This window comes from Cucumis sativus, chromosome 4 (assembly GCF_000004075.3).
Source record: "Cucumis sativus cultivar 9930 chromosome 4, Cucumber_9930_V3, whole genome shotgun sequence".
Classification (NCBI taxonomy): Eukaryota; Viridiplantae; Streptophyta; class Magnoliopsida; order Cucurbitales; family Cucurbitaceae; genus Cucumis; species Cucumis sativus.
The window spans coordinates 17,690,633-17,707,733 of NC_026658.2; the positions used below are offsets into that span (position 1 = coordinate 17,690,633).

At 28.4% G+C, this 17,101-nt stretch overlaps 2 protein-coding genes across 2 annotated transcripts; one reads left to right on the forward strand and one right to left on the reverse strand.

Moving 5' to 3' along the window:
- The first annotated feature begins 9,775 nt into the window (after positions 1-9,775).
- On the forward strand, positions 9,776-13,339 carry LOC101217984 (UDP-galactose transporter 1). The gene is made up of 5 exons (XM_004142575.3): positions 9,776-10,297; positions 10,386-10,635; positions 10,749-10,956; positions 12,444-12,675; positions 12,802-13,339. Exons 1-5 carry the CDS (start codon positions 10,187-10,189, stop codon positions 13,030-13,032), a joined length of 1,032 nt encoding a protein of 343 aa, XP_004142623.1. The 5' UTR covers positions 9,776-10,186; the 3' UTR covers positions 13,033-13,339.
- Positions 13,340-13,463: 124 nt separating this feature from the next.
- On the reverse strand, positions 13,464-15,426 carry LOC101217745. The gene is made up of 3 exons (XM_004142574.3): positions 14,994-15,426; positions 13,938-14,056; positions 13,464-13,813 (listed from the first exon to the last, which is right to left on the reverse strand). Exons 1-3 carry the CDS (start codon positions 15,234-15,236, stop codon positions 13,663-13,665), a joined length of 513 nt encoding a protein of 170 aa, XP_004142622.1. The 5' UTR covers positions 15,237-15,426; the 3' UTR covers positions 13,464-13,662.
- Between the last annotated feature and the right edge of the window lie 1,675 nt (positions 15,427-17,101).

Genomic DNA, 17,101 nt, shown 5'->3' on the forward strand with positions numbered 1-17,101 from the left:
AGCCTGCTTTTTAAATAGGATTCAGCAAAAAAAAAAAAAAAAAAAAATGAAACTCAAGCTTTTGTATTTTTAAGCTATAAAAGATAATATTGTTTTGAGCTAACTTATTTATAAATCAGCATTTTTCATTAGAAGGCAATGTTGGATCATGTTATGTAATCTAATTTAAGATTTACATTTGAATTGAGTGTTTTAGTCGAATTGCAAATGACTTTTTTTTTTTTATAATTTTCAATGAATTTCTATCGTTTTATACTTTATAATCTCAATTTTGTAAAGTTGTCAATTTTCACATATTTCAACACCTCCTTTGATCACCAATAATATAGCTCTTCAAATAACGTATTATGATAGTTACATTCTACCCAAAACAATTTCACTTTAAGAAAATATTTTCCATAAATACGACAGACATATCACAATCTGCTTGGTTATTGGAACGAATTATTTTGGAAAAGCATATTTTCAATTACTGTGGATTAATTTCATTTTCTTTTTCTTCATATTAAAAATAAACAAGAAAGAAAGAAAGAAAAAGAGAACCTATTTCTTCCTGTTGACGTGGCAATCAACCGACATTCCATTTGAAGTTTTGAAATTGTGCAATTTCATTTAAATCTTCAACTGTTTTCTATTTTAGGCAAACTATCTTTAAATTTCTCTCCTAAATGTAATACTGTTTTTATATAATATAAAGTAACCCCACATTTTTAATAATTTTACTATTGTCAATTCTTTTTGTTTTTTTTTGTTTTTTTTTTTTTTTTATCAGAAAGTGAATTTAAAGTTAACCTTAATTTAAAGAAAAAGAATGAATAAATAAATAAGGTGTTAATGAGGGAGTTGTGTACGTTTCGTTTGAAATAAATAATTGAATTACGTGTTACAAAGTGATGCAATGGTATCAGGAAATTGTCCCCTCTTTAAGAATCCTCCTGTAAAAAGTACTTCTAAATTTTGAACACCGACTTTTCTCCCAAAGGAAAAAAAAGTTTTTAATTACATTAACCTTTAACCGATATTTTAGGTGTGACGGTAACTTATACTTCAAATTCTCCAACAATTTTTTTATTTTAATTTTTATAAAATATTCTATTTTAGAATCTAAAATTTGTCTATATTTTATAAAAAAAATTGTTCATTTTTCTCATTTTAAAAATGTACCTTTTCAGGAGCTATCTCTCCTCTTTGCAAATGCTATTGTTATCATAATAAATTGTTAATTTAAAAATCTAATTGATTTAGTGCATGCATTTTATATCAATGTCGTAAAAGAATGATCAAATGATTTTAAAAACTAGGATGAATCTACTTTGTTTCTGACTTTGTGATAGAAGTAGTTTATATAAAGAACTCAACTAATACTTTATCTTTTTACTTAATGGATTTAGTAGAATAATAGGTTCAAAAGATAAGCCAACCGAAAATGACTATATTAATAATATTATAAAAAGATTGTCATCCAAAATCGAAACATGATATATATGTATATATATATAGTAGTTTTGTTAAGAGAGTTTTTTTTTCTTTTTTTTTTCTCTCTTTGTAATTGAGGTTGGTTAGAGGTTTTTATGTGTTTGTAATAATTTGTCACGGTTGTGTAATTTGTTTTAGGTTTAAAGTTTCTGTCTAGTTTTAAGTTGAAAAGAAGGTTAGTTCTTGTTGATTGATTTTTTTGTTTTTAATTTTCTGCTTATTCTTAAAATCAATGAGTTGTGATGGGTTCATATGAAATGATTTGTTTTGTTTTGGAAAAAAATCAAATGATTAGTCAGAAAGAAAAAGAAGATGGAAAAAGAAAGATATAAATAGAAAAGAAAGAAAATGGGGAAGTGAGGATGGAATTTGATTTCTTATTAAGAGCATTCCCACTTTGGAACAATTGCATTTTTGCCAAACACTTTGATTGTGCTATCTTAACGCACACACTTCCTTCTCAAATTAAATCACATTACATCAAATATGTATATATATATATATATTTTTTTTCCTTTTTTTCTTAGAAAAGATATATTTATTAACATTTTTTGTGTTTTTTATGAAGAAGAGAAATAATATTTTTAGAAAAATAAAATAAAAACCACTTTTTGCTTCCTAAGTAATTGACCAAATAATTTGGCCGACTCTCTTATCCTTCTCCTCATCTCTAATTTCATGGCACATTCTAAGATCTTCCCCACGTGTGCCCTTTATTTGCTTTTACAAATTCATCCGAAAAATAATTCAATTGAATTACTAATTATTCTATAAATTTTAGACCATGTTTGAGCCTATTCTTTTTCAAACCATTGAAATTAGTTCGGTAGTTTTCAAATTATTCTAAATTATATTTTAAAGGATTTTTTTTAAAATATAAAAAATTGGTAAAATATTTACACCGTATAAAACAATTCTGAAAACAAAAAAAGTTCACATCTCCACTATGAGAAATACACAAAATGTCACAGTCAACACGCTATTAATCGACCACACGCTCACATGAGTAATACACGACCATGTAGTTCTTTTTTAACGATAGAAAAAAAATGCTTCAAATTTAATGATCACGTTGATCATGAAAAACGATCGTGTTAATTTTGATAAGTGATCGTGTAGCCCAATGTAAATGATAATTAAAAACTTCCAATCTAACAATTGTGTTGACCATTGGTAAAGAATCGTGTTAACTATGGTAAGCAATCGTTTAGACCATATCAACTCGACCGTATAGTTCATTTTGAACGATGGAAAAAGGACTTCAAATTTAAACAATATTATTGACCATGATAAACAATCACGTTGACAACGGTAAATGTTCGTTTGTACTATATCAAAATCGTTTAAATATCATTTTAATGATAGGATTTATAAAAGGGAAAGAAATGAGGTAGAATAAAATGATATTTAAACGATTTTGATATTCTTGAATATGAGAAAAATGAAGTAGCTTCAGAAAATCTTACCGAAAATGGTAAAAATGAAATAGAAGAATAAATTGTTTTAAAATATAAGAAAGAAAGTCTAAGAGAGGAAAAAAAATGGAAGAGAAGATATAAGTGGCAAATGAGAAGAAAAAAAAAGAAATGATGAATGGTCAGTAATATTCAAACGTAAATTCGAAAATATTTTATCGACTTCAAGGACTTTTACTTTTTTGTTACTTGTACGGTAAATATTTTTTAATTTTATTATATTTATGTAAATTAACCTATTTTTAATCGTATAAATTAATTTTAATGATATAAAATAATCGTTAAAAATATATTTACAAATACGTAAATAAACTTCTACAAATATCTATTTATTAGTTTTTGGTTTTAAATGGTATACAATTCTATAGTTTGGAGGTAAAAATTAGTATTTATCGTCCTACAAAAGTATATGCATTGAAATCTTTTTTTTTTTCAATTAAATTGGAGGGTTAACCGATTGAAAGATTATTATAAACATACAAAAACGGTACATTTATAACACTGAGATTTACAACCATCAAAAACTCATTTATTGCCAACATGAGCTTAGCTCACTTGTATCTTCAGATCCTGGGTTTAAATCCCCCACTCTCATTTATTACAATACCTTTGAGAAAAAAACTTAATTATTTATTCAAGGGTCAGAGGTTTAAAAATTAAAATAATTTTTTTTTTAAATTGAAATATTGGTGAACTATTTAAAACAAAATAAAAGACAAAATTCATGATTAAATACGTTCGGTTCTATTCTTTTTTTTTTTTACAATTAAAAAAAAAATTTAACAAAAGTTGAGGACGGGTATTTTTATTTATTTTATTTCATTGTGTTTTAGTAAGGATGGGTAGAATTTAACTATAAACAAATACAATGGACCAAACTAATGGTAATAGGAATATCTCCCCACCCTACTTTTACCTTTTCTTTTTTTTTTTTTCTTCTTCTTATTTTTCATTAAAAGAGAGTTATAAATTCAAAGTTAAATTTAAAAATAATACATTAAAAAGTGGACAGAAGAAGACAAGCTAAGCGTGGTATGATTGAGTTGGCAAATTTTGATATTCAAAATCCAATTGCTTACTTTATGTTTCCACCAAAATAATAAATATGATATTTCTACCTCAACTCCAAATCCAATTTCTAAGTTTGCTATCAAATTTTATACAACTTTTTTATTCATTATTTTTTACTCTCTATTTCTGTAGCACTAACTAGAAGTACTTTTATATTATATTCTCTCGCTCCTAACAAAATTAAAGAATTCTTCATTTTTTAATTTCGAGATTAAAAATTTAAATATTTTCACTGCGATAAAAAAGAAATAACAATTTACAAAAAATTAAAGAATAAAAAATAGTAAAACATATATTTAAAAGAAATGGCAAAAAAAAAAAAAAAAAAAAAAAAAGAAGAAGAAGTTTCTTTTTAAGGAAAAAAGTTGTGGTTCATAAATGATAGGATTTATAAAAGGGAAAGAAATGAGGTGTGGGGCGCATTGAATTAGGTGAGCGTGGGCTGAATTATTGAATTTTGTCGCATCGTTGAGTTCCCCTACGATGGTTTTAACATTTTGGCCGCTCTTTTTACTCTTTCCTCTATTTCTAAAAACAATGTGTATCAAATTACGATTCCGCAATTGCCATATGTGATGTTTCAAAGGTGTTTATTCTCTACTAACCTAGTTCAATGATACGTGTGACTGTGAGGTGAGAGATTTGAGTATCTAGCTTATATCTCAAAAAGTAATTTTTTCTATAATTGTTTAACACTTAAATTTTATTTTTTACTTTGGACAAATAGTTAAACCACCCTCAAACTTTCATTAAAAAATTGAGCCCCTAAATTTATCAAGTTCTAAAATTCATCGTTTAAATTTTCGATAGCTATGGAAATTGGGTCCATATCTATACCATTGTTTAAAATTGATCCTTAAACTTATGTATTTTAGTAGAATAAGAGTGAGTTTGAATTTCGAATCACTAACAAAGAACACTAACACATTATTTGGAATTTTTGTACGAATAGCCTTCAAATAGAGATCCAAATGAAATCTAGCCCACAAATCAAATTCTAATGAGTAATGACCTTATAATGACGTCAATCGACTGCCAATTTACCAAAATAACTTCATATGCGCTCAACCAAAGTTTACTACAAATTTCTTCTCATTTCTATTTTTCGTTTCGTGTCATTTTAGTAAATGATAAGTGAGTGGAAAATTTAGTTTTCATTTTCAACTTAGTGTACACATATCAAATAATAAAAAATAAAAATGTAAAGAGTTGAGCTTGAACATAGGTGGAAAATAATTTTACAACTAAACTAACTTTTAAAATTGATACTAATTTAATTTTTTATATATGTAATATAAAGAGCATAAAATTGAGGAGCTTTCCCTAATCTATGTTAAATTCGTCCATGGATAAAAATAGTTTTTAATTTTTTTTTTTTTTTTTTTTTTTTTTTTTGTCTTTGTAAGGTTATATTACAAATTTATTTCTAAGGATTTTGAGAACATTATAAATTAATTTATAACGGTTGAACGTTTAGAATTTAATTCCTATAAATAATTATAAACAGACCATAATGACATCCTTTAAGGTTGCATGATTATTTGGCTTTTAGCCTAAAAATCACATTGATTAATTTTTCATAAATAATCTATCAATGTTGGTTGAAGTTATGTTCATTTTTAACTTACCTTTTAGAAAAAATTTAAATATAATTAATATTTTTCCACCAAATAAAATATAAATAAATAAAAATAAAAAATAATTAAGAGAAATTGTCAAAAATAGTAAATTTGACAAAAATATAGTAAAAGTTTCAGATTCTAACAACAATAGACATTGATATTGATAGATACTAATAAAGTTCTATCAATGTTATTGATAGTTAGTAATAAAAGTGTATCATTAATAAAATTTAAAATTTTACTAAAAAGATATACGTACAAAAAATTAGGCTAATAACATACTGTTTCGTATAAAGAATATAATAAATATCCATATGAAAATGAAATATAGTATTTACTTTTTTGGAGAGAGATTATTTAAAATTAATAAATGCAATTAAAGGCAAAATTGACTTAAAGAGAAATAAGTTTATCTTGAGACTAACGCATACGCATGTATTTAATTCAAACTCACTCCAATCAACTAAAGTATAAATTAAGAAATAATCAATAGGAGATGAGATATTAAAAATCATATATTAAAAGAAAAAGGTATAAATTATTGGTTAATGAAAAGACAAATAATAGCCTTGTTTTTCCGGTCCATTAATTTCATAATAATGCTTCATTAATCCTCTTTTATTCTCAAACCAAACTATTCACCTATATATATATATAATTAATTAATTAATTAACATAGGTGGATGGTTGAAATTCATCTCTTAATTGTTAAAATCAACTTAGCTTAAATAACATATAAGTGTGTTTAGGATTTATATTAGTGTGTAATTCGAATCTTTCCATTTTAAAACTTTTGAAAAATCATTTTAGTTTCTGTATGAATAATTTTTATTTAATTTAAAGAACATGATAGTGGAAGAATATTCCACCATATTCACTCAAGCATTTGATAACTATTGGCGGAATGCACATGTTTTAATACTCGTTCAAATATGATGAAATGTTGGTTTCAATCTAAATCTTTAATTTAATCAGTTTTTTAATCAACTAAACTTTGAGATTGTTGTTTTCATTTTAATTCTCTTCTTAAACCTTTTTTAAATTAAACTTTAAAATACTTTAAAAATAATTATTTTAGTTCTCATTATTTGAAGTCAATAATTTAATAGATGGATGTTTATGACATAATTTAGGTTGGAGGTTCAAATTTACATTCTAAAATTTTTGTAGAGCAATTATTACATTCATAAATAATAATTTTTTTTTTGCTTAAAAACAGTGAATCAATAAATTTTTGTTCAAATTATTACATACCATACCAACCTTAGTTGTATTTAGAAAAATTTATTTTTAATTTGCCAAATGATAATTTTAAAATAGAGTTACAGTAAGAGTACAAAATAGTTGGATGCAACTCCACCAATATATTCTACATAGTTGTGCTAAAAAGATTATTTAAAAGTTGTATGTATGTATTATTTGTTTCAAGGGGAGACATGCATGTGTGTTAATATATATATATATAAAACATATGGAACATCTTATTAGAAAAAGATGATGAACTCAATAAAATTGTTGGTCTTATATACATGTATTGACCATCATCAACATATGATGAGTTTGAGATAAGGCACATTCATATGGTAAAAAATAAATCAAACTTGAGAGAAACTACTCTAAGAATAATGTTGAATTTACGTTGTCATTCAGCATATTATTAAAAAAAAAAATCTTTTTCTTTCTTTTAGTTTTTTCAAACCAAAAAAGAAGGTTATTCGTAGTCTCACAAGAGAATAAAATAAATACTAATGGCAATATTAGCTCAATTGATATAAATTAAAGTATGGGCTATCAATCCCATACGGTAAAAGATTTGAATTTCTTTTAGAAAAAAATATATATATATATATATATATATAATTATTAAAAGAAACCATAAAAAATAATTTAGGTTTGAATCATTGTTTATTTAAAAGTTGAAGGTTCAATCTTTCATCACGATTTTGTTATACTAAAAGATAAAAATTGTATTTTAGTTTCCAAATTTTAAGAAATGGGTGTATTTAGTCATTCAATTTTCAAAGTATATCATCCTCACATATTGAAAAAATTGAAAGTATAGTTTTTAGTTTAACGTAGTTATTAACACACTAGCTAATGATTTAATTTTAGGGGTTGTTTGGAATGTTTGCAAAAGTGTTTAATTCAAATCTATCCTTATATTGAGAACATATTGGTGATTGAGGAGATTCGTGCTTTAGGCTTTGTCCATAGGAAGTGGAATTCAGCAACTCATTCTCTAGCCCACACAAGATTTTCTCTCGGGTTCAACATCATTGGTCAACGTTTTTTTCTAATTGATTATTGAATCATTGTAAACATGATATTTCTCTGTTTTAACTAAGTATGATGGTGATTGGTTTTGTTCAAAAAGAAAAAATGTTGAATTTAAAAGAAGTTATTTTGAAAAAAAAAATAAAAAAGTAGTGTTTAACAATCCTTTATATTAACTTTTTCAAGGATAATTTAAATGAATTTTATTTTTTAAAAATCTAATATAATAATGAGTTTTTTTTTTTTTAAATATATTTTTCAATGAAAACCGACCGATAATTAATTACATGAAAATTTGAAAGGTCAATTTTGTGTTGTTTAGAAGTCCTTTAGTTCTAAAAATTGTCAAACATATTATAAATCATGAGAAAATGAATACTACCATTGAACACCGTATTGAAATTAAATTGTGTGAGGCTCCCTTTCTTTTTTCTTTTAGACTTAACAAATTATTTAGGTTGGTTTTTTTCTTTTAGTTGACAATAATATAAATACAATTTTTTTTTAATATGTTCATAATTCAATTAACGTGAACTTACTATTTGTATTTAAAAAATTAAATAAAAATTGGAAAACCAACCATATTGGTTCCGCTTCAGACATATTATCACTGAAAAGAAAAACAATACTTATATAGGAAATAATAAATTAAGTTAGGTGTAGAGAAAATAAAATAAGGAAGAAAATAGAAAGAAAAAAAAGGAAATAATTATAATTATGGGTTTTAAATGGGAATTAAAAATCACAGTCAAGTCTAGCCGTTACCAGTGAGACCGATCCCTGAGTAATCACATTCCGCCGTTACCGGTGCCACCCCTATGTATTTTAGTATATAAAATTATGTTCTTTTTTTCTTTTTTAGAAAATGTGTAGTTTTGAAAATTTATTATTAATATAATATCTTTAATTATTAATATATCATGATTCTTAAATTTATTACTTTTTTCTTCAATTTGTAGACATCCTGGTCCCTAAGAATCTTAATCCTTAATATATATATATATATATACACATATATGTGTGATAATTAAATAATAAAATATTTTTTAATACAATATAGAGGAAGAGGTCGAGTTATAGATTCGTCAAAGTAGTATTGAACCAAACTCTCAAACTTAATATCATATTATTAATAATATTTTGTTATGAATAAACCTACATTGCGTAATTAACTATTATTAAGATAATTTAAAAAATTGTTATAAATATAGAAAAATATATTGTGAATTTTAGTTGATATAATATTTTAATTTATTTTTCTATAATTAAAATCTACGATTATTATTATTTATTGTTTTTGAAAGTGTTAGAGGCTACCATAGTTTGGAAATATAGTTTTCTTATTAATTGTTTTATTATTTATTAAATTTTAGTAAATCTATTAATGTTAATTTTTATTAAAATTAGTTAAATAATGACAAGAATTTTATAAGAAAACATTGATTTAATATATTTAAAAAATGGATGGTAAAAATGGTAATAAAAAATAAAAAGCAAAGGGAACCAAAAATGAGTTAAAAAGATGAAAAAAGAAAAGAAATAAAAAAGAGAAGAGACAAGAAATGGGATGGTAGAGAGATGGGTAAAATGATGTAATCTGTGGAAAACAAGAAAGGAAGGGGTGAGATTATCCGGCGTGCCGGTGATGTTTTGATACCCTTAAGTAATGGACACGTGGCATATTGGGACCCGCCATCCCAAGCCTTTTGGGGCTGATTTTGTTTTCTAAAATTTTTTTAAATAAAATGTTCGAACTTTAGCTTTGTAATACTTTTAATTTTTTCTTTTTTTTTTTTTTTAATTTTTTGAAAAAGGGTAAAAAAGAATAGAATAAAATATAAAACCCAAAAGAAGGAAGCAATTAGCCAAATCCAAATTCTGAATCAATCGCCATGGCCATCCCCTTCTTCTTCTTCCTTTTCAGCACAGACCCTAAGTTAAACAAATAAGCGTTTTTTTTTTCCTTTCTTTTGAGGATTTCAATTTCAATGAATTAGAGAGAGAATTTCAAGTACGATCCTCGGCACAGATGCATGCCTTCTGCGTTTTTTCTACCCCAAATTCATCCGTTTCATATACTCTAACTTCTTCCTGCTAAACCATTCCCTCACCTCTCAACTACGCTGAATTGGACCCTTCCTTCCTTTTCTTTTTCCTTTTCCTTTTCCTTTTCCTTTTCCATTTCCAAATTCAGGTTTTGTTTTCTCTTTATTCTATTGGGATTTTGCTGTTTCTTATTTCGTGATCTGGGGGTCTTACACTAGAGAGATGGAGGAAGCTCGGTTGTGCCAGTGGACTACCATTAGATCTCTCTTTGCAATTCTTCAATGGTGGGGTTTCAATGTCACCGTCATTATCATGAACAAGTGGATCTTTCAGGTATTGCTGAATTTTTTTTTCTTCATTTCTCGATTAGGTTGATTTGGTTGTGTAAATTGATCTGTCTTTTGTTTTTTTTCTCCTGCAGAAATTGGATTTTAAATTCCCTTTAACAGTATCTTGCATTCACTTCGTCTGCTCTGCCATTGGAGCGTATATGGCGATTAAAGTGTTGAAAGTTAAACCGCTGATTTCTGTTGACCCTGAAGATCGGTGGAGAAGGATATTCCCGATGTCATTTGTGTTTTGTATTAACATAGTTTTAGGGAATGTCAGCTTGCGTTATATTCCGGTTTCTTTTATGCAGACAATAAAGTCTTTTACCCCTGCAACAACAGGTGTGGTTTTTGAATTTTAATTGTTAATTCATAATTCTGTTGTGTTTGTAATTGTTCTATTTTTTTTTTTCAATTTTAAAATTGTGTTGTTGATTTTCTTTATCTTTTAACAGTTGTTTTACAATGGCTTGTATGGAGAAAGTACTTTGACTGGAGAATATGGGCATCTTTAATACCCATTGTTGGAGGAATTCTTCTTACTTCTGTGACTGAAATGAGCTTTAACATGCTTGGGTTTTGTGCTGCCTTATTTGGTTGTTTGGCTACCTCCACAAAGACCATCCTTGCCGAATCCTTATTGCATGGATACAAGTTCGATAGGTACCGCCTTTTTGCCTACCTAATTCTTTTTGGATGCAATGTTTCTTTTATAACCAAGTTTCATCCTGAATTCCTGGTTGTTACATTTTTTTTTCTGGGTTGAGTTAGATTGTTGTTGCTTGAAAACCCTTATTTCGAGATACGGGTACCATTGAAGTACAAACATTTGATATGTTCAGTAACGTTCATGCAGTCGGTAGGATCATAGTCATTGAAAAGCCAATTCCCTTCTTGGCATTTAGTTCCTCTGTCTTCTTATTGACATGTATCAAATATGGATCAAAAATCTGAAAATACTTCCAAAGGGAATTTGTTTACATTTATGCATCAGTGGTTAGTTTTGGTTGGATGAATTGGAAAAGATCTTGAAAGTTTTTCCTAGTCGACAATGAACGATTAATGTATCTCTTCATTATTCTTCAGTCTTCACCACTTTCTAATTCTTGCTGCCTTTTTCTCTGTTTTTTGTTCTTCTTTGGATCTGTAAAGAAAACATTGCTATCTCTGAAGATCGATTTCCCATTACTAGTATTTTTTTAGTTTTTTGGCTGCAGACCGTTTTATCACTCTTTAGCAACTCAAGGTTTTTCATTTTTTATCAATTCCTGCCAATGTTGTCAAAATATCGTGCTGTCAGTTACCTTTCTCGCACCCTTTGGTGGTGAATTCAAGTACATTAGTTTTGGTAGTTTGTTACTGTCCACCTTCACCAGACACCAGCGTTGACATTCTGATACAAATAAGTCACTCAAATTATAATATGATTAATTACAATTTTTTTCTTCTCAGTTACATAAGACGTGTTCTTGAGGCTGTTTTGGCCCTCCTCAACAAAACACAACGAAAACTAGACAAGTGATGGATAATGGAATATAAATTATTAAGATTACATAATTGTACGAATACATATGTTTTTGAATATTCTATATCTTTTTATATAGAAGTTGAATCATTAAACATTTACTAATTTGATTTTTTTTTTTGCTAGTACTTGTCATCAGGTGTTGTATTATTTGGATGCAATTTGTGTATAGTGCCTTCATAATATTAAGTTTTCTTGATTATAATCTTGATTTTATACTTGTAGTCCTTATATAAATTAATTTTTTAATGACTCGAGTATATGTATGTGAGATCCATGCATCATTCTCCTTTTCATGGCCATGTTTTTGTTGTTTAATAGTACAAACTCATGTTTCATGTTGTATCCTTCGTCAATTGTACATGTATGTATTATCACTGGCATGGATGGTTAAATGGAATGGATTTTTCCTTCCTCATCTAAATTTGAAATGGTTCGATCCAACATTAATTGGCCTTTAAAGGTAGTTGAACCCTCTTGTTCCCCCTCCCTTGCTGATTCTCATTTTCCTTTAATTTTATACCATCCAGGGAACATGCATTTTGTGCTAATGGTTCGTTTTGCTATTCTCTATATGTTCCTAATAATGTTTGATCTTTGGTGTTTGCTTTTTCTTTAACATCAGCATTAATACAGTCTATTACATGGCGCCTTTCGCGACGATGATCTTGGCTGTACCTGCTATGCTCCTTGAAGGTAACGGGGTTCTTGATTGGCTTCACACGCACCAATCTATTTGCTCGTCACTCATCATCATTTTCAGTTCTGGGGTTATGGCTTTCTGTCTTAACTTCTCCATATTTTATGTAATTCATTCCACCACTGCCGTCACATTCAATGTTGCTGGAAACCTTAAGGTAGGACCTCCTTGATACCATTGGCATTGGATTAAAGTCTTATAAACCATTATAATTTCCTTTTCTTTATTCAAATTTCCTTTCTTAATACTCTGGTGAGTTACGTGTGAATTTCATTATGCCCAGGTAGCTGTTGCTGTCCTGGTTTCATGGTTGATATTCCGAAACCCAATTTCAATGCTAAATGCAGTTGGGTGTGCGATTACACTTTTGGGTTGTACATTCTACGGGTATGTAAGACATCTTATCTCACAGCAGCCACCTGGAACCCCTCGAACTCCAAGAACACCTAGGACACCTCGGAGTCGGATGGAGCTGCTTCCCCTTGTAAATGACAAATTAGATGATAAGGTCTAATTGGCTGCAATGCGGTTGATGTGTTCTTAGTAGTTGGCACACCAATAGTAGAGAAAGGAGAGTACAAAAGATGAAAAGAATACAAAAGCAGAATACTTGGGCTTGTTCGTTCTGTCCACTTGCTTTAGGCGATTTCAATTTTTCTTATTCATAATGCTTTCTTTTTATCTCCCCGCCCACATATTTTGTTATTTGCAGCTTTAGCATATCAACGAGCGACTGATATTACCTTTTTTTACTAGTTATCTCATGCCTCTGATTAAAGAGGCAATTATATTATTAGAGTTCCAATCATTTTTCTTCTTAATCTTGCTTTCTCTATTCAATTTCTAAAACCTAAACAGAAAAAAAATTCCCAGGTTTCTGACGTGGCTTTGCTTGGAAACTATCTTAGTTCCAAATTCATCTGAATGATCAATTATTATATCCCGTTGGAATGAAAGATGTGAATTTCTGATTATGAAAATGCTTAGGGAAGAGGAATACATTGAACTACGATGAAGAGTTCTACAATCTAAAGAGCATCTAGCTCATTCCTTTTAGTTACAGGGTTAAGATTAAGATTAGAGCTAACATGATGGACAATGCATTGGTGATATTTTTTTGTCTGTTAAATGTAGAAGAAGACAACTAAGCAAGAAGCCAGAAGTTCTTCTGCCATCTGGTGTTGATAAGGTAACCTCCCATGCCATTGGTCTGTCTTCTAACCCCAATTGTACAGCAATCTGCATGGTTGATGCACTGTTCAACAAGCTGCTCTGAGCTGTTGGTCCCACAGAAGCTGCAAGAGAAATAAATTGCCATGTCCACCAGGTTAGTAATCATAACCATTCAAACTTTTTACTGTTTTTTCTTTGGTTGAAAAAAAGGCTTCTATATAAGATGATGGGAGTGTTGGGACCCACCAACCAAAAAGTGAAGGCTTTTTCTGGGGTACCACCAAAACAGATGCCTCAAGCTTCTTCACTTGGCTCAAAACTGTCTCTAGTTTTGGGCCTTGAATCACCAGTGCTTCAACTTCTACCTGAAATTTTGCACCAAAAATTAGGTCACTCACTGAACCCAACACTGCACTGATGCAATACTTAAAAGTTAAAAAGCTAAAATTTTATTTTAGCCACCAAAATTTTAAATCTTAGTTCGTATATTTTATCTTTTAAAAATATTTTTGTTATCTATAACATTTTGACTATAAATCTTGAAAATATATGCTCAGTTGTATTTTCTTGCATGTTAATTGTTATTAGTATTTAATCAATATCTGTAAATTTTAACTTTGAGGAACTAAATTAAGATTTAATAAAAGTATTAAAGACTAAAATAGGGACTAAGATTCGAGAAACATCAAAATATGAGAGCCAAAATGGTATTTTAAGCTACTTTAAAAGTTGGTTCCACCTCATTTAACTCCTTTCTACGTCATTTACAAAGATGGCACTCTAATCTGAAAAATGGGGGAGCACTAGGAAACGGCTAAGCTACTAGCCAATAGCTTAGTGCAACTCGAGATTTTTCTCCTCACTATTTTTTTTTTTTGCGACCGTTTCTCTCCTTGCTATATATGTTTTGTTTTTTACCTTTATTTTATTTATTAACACATGCATTGGTCGGAAAACCCGAGGGATTAAATTAGAAAAAACCCAATATGAAGTTCCCCATATGGCCCATATCCCACACATACTCTTCAAGTCAGATAGAGAAGTAGAAATTGAATTTGATGTATGTATCGTATAACAAAAGTATTAATATGTATATCTCAAGCAGAGCTTAAGAATTAAGTTCATTGTTGTTTACAAACAACTGAGATAGGATAGAAGATTCAAGTAAAAACGATGAAGGACAGGGACTAGCTGGAAGTATAATAATCCATCCAACATCTTTACACTAGATAAATCCAACCCAAAGGTTAAAAATCCAAATTGAAGAATACTACACTAAAGAATCAAAACAGAAGTTAATACCTCAGGTCTAGAAGCTTTGCAGAGATAGCCAAGAGAATTAGCAAGAAATGAGGAGGAAGAAGAAGAATCAGAAGGCATTTCAGAGAGCCTGTTTGTTGAGTGAGAAACAATATGAAGAAGAGTGACCAAATCACCCTTATTAGCCACATGAGTCAGAGCCCACAACATAGCATGCTTAGAATTTGATGTATGATCCACCACGACCATCACCCTCTTCTTACCATACCTCTCGAACCCTTCCATTGACACCCAGTTTAAAAGCTTCTTTTTGCTGCACACCAAACTTTCTTGTAGGGTAAAAATCAAACCCCACTTCACCCCACCCTCTTAGATTTTTGAAGTCTTCAACCCTCTCTTTCACTAACCCTCTCTTTCAATGCCTTAAAAAATGAACCCCTTTTCCTCTAGGAAGTTGGTTATATAGAAACTTTAAGTTTTTTTTTTTTAGGAGAGAGAGAGAGAGAGAAAGTTTGAAAGGAGGGGGGTTAAGATGGGACCGAGTGATAAATACAAAGCCGTGATATGAGTCACGGGAGGGACTGAGTTGATGTTACCTTTACAGATTACTTATAACATTGATGCAAATAAAAACAGTACCGCTACTGCCTATTTTGATGATGATAGGGAAGACTCTCTGTACTATTATGGCTTGCATCTGTTTCAGAATTTTTTTTTCTTTTTTAATTGTTTGATTTGAAAAAATCTATCATTACCAAGATATATGGTTTGTGAAATAAAATAAAAGAAAGCTTTTTTTAGGAGTAGGAAAGATTATTTTGGAAGAGTGAGAAATGGGCCATTCTTATTGAAAGGACTGCTTCGTGAGTTCCTTCACGATTTGGTTTATTTGTTGACCCTTTCTGGAACGTAGTTTTGTCACCACTTGGCGTTTTTGTTTAAATACCATCTTTTATTATTATTATTATTATTATTATTATTATTATTTTGTATGAAATTATCTAAGACTTCAAAAAAAAATAAAGAACGTTTCTCCCATTCTTATCTATCTAGCTTTCGTTTTTATTATGTAACTATATTTGATTTCTGTTTTTAGTTTTTGAAAATTAATTGTAATACATTTCTTTTTATCTTTAAATTTCTTGTTTTTTTTTTTTATCAATCCAACATCGAACAAAATGAAATTGGTTTAAAATTCAACTTTCTTATAAAAGGAGGATGAAAATTCGTGATGAAATAAGCTTAATTTTTTAAAATCAAAATAAGAAAATTTACAAAGTGGTCTTGGTAGTTTGAACTTTGAATTAAGTTAGTATATACTTTTCCTCTAATTCTGAACTTTTAGAAATCTGGTAAATATTTATGTGCCGACAGACATAAATACAAGAGGAAGGAGTTATTTGTTTATTTAACGAACTTTTCAAATGAAGATTCATATGACCTTTGAAGTGGATGTACATAATTTCATCTTTTCATTGATTGAACATTGAATACATTTGACCGACTTTATAAAAGTATATTTAGTATCCTATTTCATAGGTTTTTGAATTTGTGCCTACTTAATCTTCTAACTTTATAACTGCCTATGCCCTCTCATTTATATGTTCAATTAATATCAAGATCTTCATCTTTTTGGCATGTTTTAATTAGTTAATAATTATTATTATTTTGGTTTATATATTTTGAAGTTGGTCTAATTTTAGTCCATAATCAAAATACACTTCAACTCTAACATATCAATTTTAGTATTTATATTGACCTCAATGCAAGTTTGTGGGTTTGATTTTAAAAAACTTTTTGTTATCAATTAGTATTAATTGCATATTATATTCCTATACACAAAAATTGCTATTATCAATCAATTTTAGTAAAGTAAAAAAATTAACTTTTGAGAGTTAAAGTTAAGGTAGTTTATTGCGATTAAAATTGAACATGTTTTAAATTACCTGCCTACATTTTAACCATTAAATTTGGGGACCTACTTAATACAAAATTTTAAGTCAATTGAAAATCGAGAGATTTAATGGACATAAGATTTGATTTTACATTTAATATATAAATGGTGAATTTTTATGATTTTTTTAGATTGAAATGTTTCAAGAATCTCAAAATTCAAAGTGAAGATATATCAGAATTTTTCAAATAACTTT

Bases quoted from the DNA above. Each gene is read 5' to 3' on its own strand.
- LOC101217984 (XM_004142575.3), top strand. From the start codon at position 10,187: ATGGAGGAAGCTCGGTTGTGCCAGTGGACTACCATTAGATCTCTCTTT. The intron at 10,636-10,748 runs GTGTGGTTTTTG...ATCTTTTAACAG, and splicing joins TTTTACCCCTGCAACAACAG to TTGTTTTACAATGGCTTGTA. The intron at 12,676-12,801 runs GTAGGACCTCCT...CATTATGCCCAG, and splicing joins ATGTTGCTGGAAACCTTAAG to GTAGCTGTTGCTGTCCTGGT.
- LOC101217745 (XM_004142574.3), bottom strand. From the start codon at position 15,236: ATGGAAGGGTTCGAGAGGTATGGTAAGAAGAGGGTGATGGTCGTGGTG. The intron at 14,057-14,993 runs GTATTAACTTCT...GCAAAATTTCAG, and splicing joins GCAAAGCTTCTAGACCTGAG to GTAGAAGTTGAAGCACTGGT. The intron at 13,814-13,937 runs GTGGGTCCCAAC...TTTCTCTTGCAG, and splicing joins AAGCCTTCACTTTTTGGTTG to CTTCTGTGGGACCAACAGCT.